At 33.1% G+C, this 8,755-nt stretch overlaps 1 protein-coding gene across 1 annotated transcript in view; it reads left to right on the plus strand.

The window, feature by feature from the left end:
* Positions 1–8,755, plus strand: part of COL24A1 (collagen type XXIV alpha 1 chain) — a 411,426-nt gene that overhangs the window by 119,648 nt on the left and 283,023 nt on the right. The window contains 1 exon segment of the mRNA XM_017850789.1: positions 7,633–7,686. Within this exon segment, the coding sequence (XP_017706278.1) occupies positions 7,633–7,686 (54 nt within the window).

An 8,755-nucleotide genomic window follows, 5' to 3' on the forward strand; every position in this document is an offset into this window, starting at 1 on the left:
TGTGAGTCAGATTCTTTAAAAACCTAAGTACACTGATGCATAACAGAAAAGAAGAATCCTGTTCAAAAAATAAAAATAAAAATAAATAGGGGAGGCAGGGAGAGAGGATTTGTTATGTATTTGATAAGTTTAGATTTCTTACACCTCACTCCAAGTAGCTTCCTTTTTAGTGTCAAGTTTCCAAAGTTTATTTTGTAGTGCTACAATCAGGAAATTCTATAGTTGCTTTTAAAAAAAGGCATTTACAGAGCTCTCAGCTTGATTTAATCAGTAGTCTCTGTCTTGTACAAAGTTAGCCATGCAAATTTATATGGCTCCACAGACCTAAAAAATTTATGCCAGAACTGACTTGCCAGGATTGAAAATAAACATGAAATTGGAGATGGGACTTACTTTCTACAACACCTAGAAAACTGCTATCAGAATACTGATGTTTTCAAGGAATTTTCAGACCCTTAGAAATGGATTATAAATAATCAAATCACATTACATTTAAAGTTTGACAAAGAACAAAACTGCACTTAGTTTTCTTCCTCTGAAGATAAAAATATCACATCCTAGAATGGTGGGCAAAATAACACCCTTAAGGCACCCAGACTTTCGAGATGTTTACTTTTCTAATTACAGAAAGGAGTGCCTGTTCCTCTTTTCTCATATGTTTTTCTGTTAGAAGAGTGTATTTGAAGTAAACTGTATTTTGGCTTCTAAATCTAGAGTTAGAATTTCAGAATATAAAATCCTGGTGTGGGACATCTGTTATTAGTTTTTATCTTTAGCCCAAGACAGTCTTAAATACATATTGCGTAGTAGCATCTCAGATACATACATTTTGTGGAAAATTTAGGGACTCTTGTTTGTTTTGTCTTGTTTTTGTTTTAGGAAAAAAATGCAGTTAATTCGATCATAAAGAACAAGTCTAGCTAGAACATTATGAAAAAGTTGTTATTAATTGTTAAGGGATTCTGCCTCCTTCAGGAAAAATGTAATTTATGTATTCTACTTTACTGGACAGAGTCTGTAGTAGCTATATTTGGCTAACTATAGTATGACGGGATGTATGGAAGATTTCAGGACTTTTCATTAACCCCACCACAGGGTTGGCATAGACACTAAGAAGAGGGACACCCAATGAACTACATATTATAATTTGGAGGAAGTCCAGGCAGAACATGATTGATTTCATAGGGATGTAACACCAGTGGGTGGGAATATGGAAATTATCTTCAGGGTGGATAACGTAAGGGACAACTCAAAGAGCCTTGTAGGTTATCAAAATCAGAAGTGTGAGTGCACATATGGCAGTTAGGCCTAGGTTGGGCTCAGGGATGATATTCTCTAGGAGGGCGAATAGCAAGAATAAGGTGGGACCTTTATTATTGAGGGATAGAACATGATGTTGTATACTACATCTGGTTTTTGGACACAAGAAAAAGGACACAATGTGGTAATCAGTCTTTTAGAACAAGGCCAGAACTTGAATCTGGAAATTGAGGCCCAGGTTAGCATTAAGCCTGCCTTGATGCCAAATCTCCATGAATGGGGCCAGACCTACTCATGTTTCTGCTGAAGTTTAGAATTAGTCTCAATTATGAGGATCCGGTTGACCCTGAGTGCGGATCAAATTGTCCTTGCTGTGAGGAAAAGAAGGGTGAAGAGATCAGATCATCACAGAATACTTCACACTCCCGCCTTTTCCTGCAGTGATCTTGTTTTATATATGAAGGATTTTAAAATACCAGTATTTCCTGGTAATATGTATTCATATGCAGAATGTGTAAAAATCACTTCTAGGTTAAATTTTAGTGTTTCTAATTCTAGACAAGTTAGTCTGATCCTGTATTTTCAATGCTTAGTTTTGGAACAAATGATTTCTGTTATGATTATTAATGCCTCTTTAGTATTAACCTTCTATGATAATTTATATTCATTTCTACTTCAGATTAAATATGTTGTTTCTAAACTTTCCCCTAGAATTAACAAAATATGTTCTCCTGAAGGATTTTGCATTGCTTTTGTTTTTTAAAATTCTGTAAATATAGTCATTGTGACCATTTTATGGTTATCTTGGTCTTCTTATTTTCCTAGTTATTTTATATACATTTAAAAAAAATTTTTGTGGAGCTAGGAAAATAATGCTTTTACTAGACATGCTAAGGAAGAAAGTTTCCACTGTTTAAACATATTTAAATATACTACCAAATGTAGTATCTATGAGTGATCTAAAATATTAATATCACATACATGTATTCAGGCCTATCAAGTCTAATAAACTTCTTTTGGTCTTAGTGTTCAATAACTACCATGTTTGATAACAGGACCATTGTTAGACCCAGGAATCAGAGAAACTTGCTGTGGGCTCTGAGCTTTAGAGGGCCCTGCATATCATACATTTAAAATACTTGAGTGCCTCTGTCATTCAGGATCCAGCACTTAGCACTGGCATCGCATGCCCTGTAATCCTAGACAGTCGCTCTTGTTACTGTGTATTTGCTATCTATTGCTATGAAACGAATTAGACTGGTGGCTTAAAACAACAATAAATATATATTATTTTTATAGTTTCTGTGGTTCAGGAATTTGATAGTGACATAGTTGGGTGGTTCTGATTCATGAGGTTGTAGTTAAGATTTTGGTTAGGGCTACTGTCATCCAAAGGCTTGACTGGGGGTTGGAGGATTTGCTTTTAAGGAGGCTCACTTGCTGGCCAAGTTGGTGCTATTGTTGGTGGGAGACCTCACTTCCTCCCCATGGAGACCTCTCCACAGTGCTGCTGAGTATATTCAGAACATAGCTTTGGCTTCCCCCAGAGTGAGTTGTGTAAAGATACTACAGCAAGGTGATAGCTGTAGTATCTTTATGACCTAGCTTCAGAAATTACACATTGTCACTTCTATATTCTTTTGGTCACATAGGCTCACATAATTCAGGGTGAGTCTGGACTACATAAGAGCATGAATACCAGGAATCCAGGAATTAAAGATCACTGAGGTCCATCACTGAGGCTGGGTACCACAGTTTAATAATGTTTAGGCTTCAGAGAAATTCTCCACATCTCTTGCCTGTATCTTCATGTCTGAGTGCCGTGAAGGTTTGTTGTCATTGCTGACATTGGAGACAGAAACTGCTCAAGATTGTGGTAAGGGTTCGAGAAGGCAATAAAAGCATTTCAATAAAAGGAAAAAGAAATTAATTATTAAAAAATTAGATAATTTTCTCTCAGTATGAATGCAATAGAATCTTACATGATAAAAATATTGTTTTCTGGTAATTTAAAGCTTCTATTATCCTTTCTTTCTGTTATAATTTATTGTTCCTGAGGTAATAGAATTAGTGTGATATTTGCAACAGTTGCAATTGGAGACTGACAAGCATTTTCCGTTATTAAACAATGCATATTATTATTAAATTTGTCTTTACATAAGTATGGACAAAAATTCATGAAGTGTGATAAGATTTTTTTACATTGGCAACAGATGGACATGAAATGCTAGAATGATAAAGTTTGAAATACAGATATTTAATAAGATTAAGTCAAATTTTAAAAAAGTAAATACAAAATTTTAATACTTTTGTTATTAATTATAATTTGTAATAGGAAGTAGACAGCAGTAGAAAATCTTCAGAGATGATCTACTTGAGTTTTTTAAAACTAGAAACAACAGTAGACTTATGTTGAGCATTACCTATGGTAAAATTTGGAAATAAGACTTTATATATTCTCTAAAGAAGATTTAATTACCAATTGAACTGGTTTTCTGTTTCTATTGATATTTTACCATAATTAATAACATACATCAAACTTAGCAGCTGAAAACAATATTCATTTATTACCTTGCAGTTTTCATGGGTCAGGAATCTAGGTGTTACTTCACTGAGTCTTCTGCTCTAGTCGTAAGTTTGCAATCAAAGTGTCAGGCTGCATTATCATCTTTAAGCTTGACTGGGGAAAAGTTCATTTCCAGACTCATTCAGGTTGTAGGAAGAATTTATTACCTTGAGGTTGTAGAATGGAGGGCTCTGGCTTTTTGCCAGCTCTCGGCTATGGGCCACCCTCAGGTCTTATAGACTGTCCACAGTTTTCAGAGTCACCCAGTTTCTTGCCACATGGACTTCTTCAACACAGCTGCTTACTTCATCAAACTCATGAGAGAAGCCTGTAGCTCCAGGCTGCTAAGACAGTCTTACATAGTGTAACATAATCATGGCAATGATATCTCATCACCTTTGCTATATACTATTTGTTAGATTAAGCAAGTCATAGATGCTAGCTACACTCAAAGGGAGGATGTCATAGAAAAGTGTGAACACCAGGAAATGGGAATCTTTGGAGATCCTTTAAAGTGTCCACCACACTGATCATTGGAAATAAACAAGAAAATAGAAAATTATTCACAAGTTGAAGAGATTAGTTGAATTCCTGAAACATCGTATTCTTTATCACATAAAATATTTTAACTGATCAAAATGTGAAAAAGAGAACTATATGCAATACAGAAGCAATGATGCGACTCTGGCATGCTCATTAGAAGGTGAAAATTACATTCATGAAACTGGCAAATTGAACAAGAAAAGCAAAAACTCTGGAGCTTTCCTATCTCTGTTGCATGATAATCCTGGAAAATGGCCGTTATGTCCTTTGTCAGTGTGAGAGTATTTTTAGGAAAACACAATTTGATTTAAATTAATGATTATAATTTTCTACCAGGCAAATATAACAGAATATTTCATTCTTCAACATTCTTTCAACTGGTTAAAGAAATTATAGAGACTGTCTTTTGTATTATAAAATTAAAGGAAAAATATGTATTTTGTTACTACTGTTCCATATTTCACAAGCAGTCTTGAAGACCATTTTTTGGCAATGAAGCTATGTGGCTGCAAACATTTAGGCTCATGATTAAAAGAATATAGAACCTCACCTGTATTAAAAATATAAATGCAGTTATTAACATTGAAAAACAACTGAATAAACAATAAACAAGCAAGGAAATTCAACAGTATAAAACATTGGTATGATTTTCTTTAAAAGAAAATATTATGTATCTAATAAAGAGCCAAATAATGCCTTTGTGGTATTAACTGTGCAATATTTCATAAAACAAGAAGTGTCTAGATTTCATAGAAATTATTTCAAAAATTGATAATACATGATCAATATATAAGACAGATTAAAAGAATAAATCATCTCTATCAAGAATAGAGAATTAAAATGAAATGTTTAACGAGTAATAAAGTGGGAAAAGAAACAATACACAAGGGCTTGGTAGGGTGGCTTACGCCTGTAATCCCAACACTATGGGAGGCTGAGGCAGGAGGTATCGCTTGAAGCTGGGAGTTTGAGAAGAGCCTGGACAACAAAGTGAGACCCCCATCTCTACAATGATAATAATAATAATAATAATAACGAAAAATACATTAAAATTTAAAGTAGATATTACTCAGCTCATCTAAATTATTTCGGGGCAAAGTCAAGGTGAACAACTAATACGCATGTTTGTGGACTACCGGAAGAATAAGAAGTTGAAATTAATGAGTATTGCATTGTTTTTATGCTGGTTGTAGAAAGTAAGTATTTTGTGATGAGGGAAAAATTGATCACAATTATTTCCCCTCTTCTCTCTCCCATCTTCCCTCTGCTAGGTGGGGAGAAATTACTAATTTTGAGGGAGGGTGAGCCAGAGAGCAGTTTCTCCCACTGGATGCAAGGGACTGGGAAGGACTGGGGAGAACAGCACATTCTCTAGGCAATCCTGAGTGAATTCCCAAAGATGTTTTCAGCAATCCCACTCCTTGTTCAGGTTGTTTTTTAAGAACAACTTTATTGACATATAATTCACATAGCATAAAATTCACCTTTAAAGTGTATAATTTGGCAGTTTTAAGTATATTCAGAATTGTGCAGCCATCACAGTATCTGATTTTACAACATTTTCATCACCCCCAAAAGAAATCCTGTACTCATTAGGAGTCACTTTCCATTCCTCCCCCACATCACCAGCCGCAGACAGCCACTAATCTACTTTATGTCCCTGTGAATTTGCCTGTTGTGGACATTACACAGTAATGGAATCATGGAGTGTGTCCCCTATACTTTATTATTTCAGTGAGGTTTCTGAAAAACCTACTTATGATCTATCTAAAAAAAATCAATCATCTCTTATGTTTCAGACTTACTGTAGTATATATTTCCTCTACTTTTTCCATTACCTGTGTGTCATAAATACTTTCAAATATCCATGTTAGCTCATACTGAATAGGATAATATATTGCAGACTTGCAAGTTGTTGACAACAAAATTTGACTTCCAAAGACAATGAAAGTAACATGCTTGCTTGAACTTCAACTAACTTTGAAGGGAGTATGGCTGCAATATATTTGACTACACAGATGGTTTTTACATTATCCTTTGATTACAGAATAAGGGAAACTGTGCTTCTAGTAAGAGTTAACTATATTTTAGAAACATTGTACATTTTTTCAATTGTTAGACTGTCTTTTAAGTTTAACCTATTCATTTTTGTTCTGGGAACCAGTAATTTTTGGCAGTCTGTTAAACATAATATTTAATACTGACTTACCTAAGTAAAGAGATGATAAGAATCTAATGATAAACTTTTATTTTGTTATTCTTGGTTTTGTAAATGAATATTATGAAAATATTTATAATAGTAAGTCTTATAAACATTTTATAAAATAGCCTCTTAAAAGTGAGCTTTAAAGTTGAGGAATGGTAAATCTTTAGAGAAAATGTAGTTTTATAAAGTAAGAGTAGCTGAGCATTGAGTTATTTTACAATAGAATCTACAATGAGAAGGTTTGTTATTTTACCGTCCTTCATAGTTTTACCATGTAGAATTCTCAATAGGCATTTGGGAAGCTTTTAATTTTCACCTCATTTTAAGTTTGTAGTATTTATGTGTATTATTCCTTTCCTTAATAAAATTGTACTTAAAGGATTTTTTGTTTTACATGTATATCTTGGAATGATGATTTGAAGTATTCAGTGTAGCGTAGTTGAACAAGCATACTCTAGAATCAGTCTGCCTCCATTGACATCTCTGTCCCACCCATCTTTAATGGTCTAACCTTGAGCAACTGACCTACACTCTGTGCTTTAACTTCCTCAACAACAATGTGAGAATATTAGTATCTATTAAATAGACCTGTTATGAAGATGAAATGAAGTGCGTATATATAATTATGTGCATAAAACCTTTAGCACATGGTAAGTGCTTAATAATACTAGCTATTTTATTCTCTGTGGAGTGAGTATAGGAACAGTTTGGAATAGCAGAGATAACTGAAGATTGTTCAATCAGAAATCTTCATTATTTTTCCTTTCATTTGGTGATTTTTTATGTATGATGAACAAACTTCAGTTTCATTTTCTGTATATGTTATGTGGCATATAAAATAATTTTATAACATATAGAAATGTTATATTTAGTTTTTTATTTTTTGAAATATTGTATTTAAAATCAATTAAGTGTGTTATGCAAAAGAATGTGTTTGTTGCATTACAGTTTAAGAGTTAGGAAATAAATATTTTCTATTACTAAATTCTTTATTAGAAAATACAGCAAAAATGAATTCTTTATATATGTTGGCATTCTTCCTCTTTCCCTGTGACAGGGTTTTCCAGGTGACTTTGGAGACAGAGGCCCTGCTGGTCTTGATGGCAGTCCTGTGAGTACATTATGTTGGTCCAGTCTTGCATTCTAACATCATTCGTACTTTATAGCACTGCACTTACAGTCCTTATTATAATATTTGTGAATAAACACTATTGGAAAAACAATCTCCACACGACTGTGCACATTCCAGTCTGTGATTTTTCAACTTGGGAAATAAGTCAAAAATATTTCAAATTTCATCATGACATTCAATCTTTAAATTAATTATTTTGATGATGTTAAATAGGTATAACTGCTTAAGTAAAATATTAAAAATATATGGTCACAATATTGGCTCTTATACATGAAAATACCAACAAGACTTATATAAAAATTGTACACTCAGTGATTGCTCTTTGGATTCAAACCTGTCATTGATCCACCTTACTTCTTAGTGTTTTATGGAAAATTATTTTACTTTGGGATTTTTTAACTGTCAATGTTCAGATTGAGAAAGAGTTACTGTCCTAAAATTAGTTTAATTATATCATCAAAGAATGATTATGGATGGCTATTTTTTGGCACTAGGTAGAAACAGCTTTAGCTTTTGCCCTTAAAAAGCATCCAATAGCTATTTCCCAATCTATGCCATTTACATATTCTTTTCATAATTTTAAAGTGAGTTAGAAAAAAACACAAAATCTCTGTAGCCTAAATTGGGAATAGTTCCAATAATTACACATAACTAAATCACTAACATAAAGAGTTTAAAATAGTTTGTTTTTCTTCTTTTTTACTTCTGTTTTCCAAATTAAAACTATATTAGTTCATTCAGTGAATTCAGCCAAGGTTTCATTTGTTATAAGGCATAGCAGATAAGAGTAGAACTGATTTTCAAATACATTGTTAAAAACTTGAATGGTGTTTTAAGTGGAATGTTTACCTTTTTTTCTTGCACATGATTCTGAAGAGTATTTCAAGCATAATAAAGTAAACATTATTTTTAATGCCATTTGTGCACTTGTGTACCTAGTGTGAAGACATTTTACGTAATTTTTTGTCAGTTACTATCCACGAAGTCTATTAAGACTCCTAGAATATTTGAAGTTTTCTTTTAAATTATATTAATTACATAATTATAT

Source organism: Rhinopithecus bieti, unplaced genomic scaffold, assembly GCF_001698545.2.
Source record: "Rhinopithecus bieti isolate Rb0 unplaced genomic scaffold, ASM169854v2 scaffold_1467, whole genome shotgun sequence".
Taxonomy (NCBI): Eukaryota; Metazoa; Chordata; class Mammalia; order Primates; family Cercopithecidae; genus Rhinopithecus; species Rhinopithecus bieti.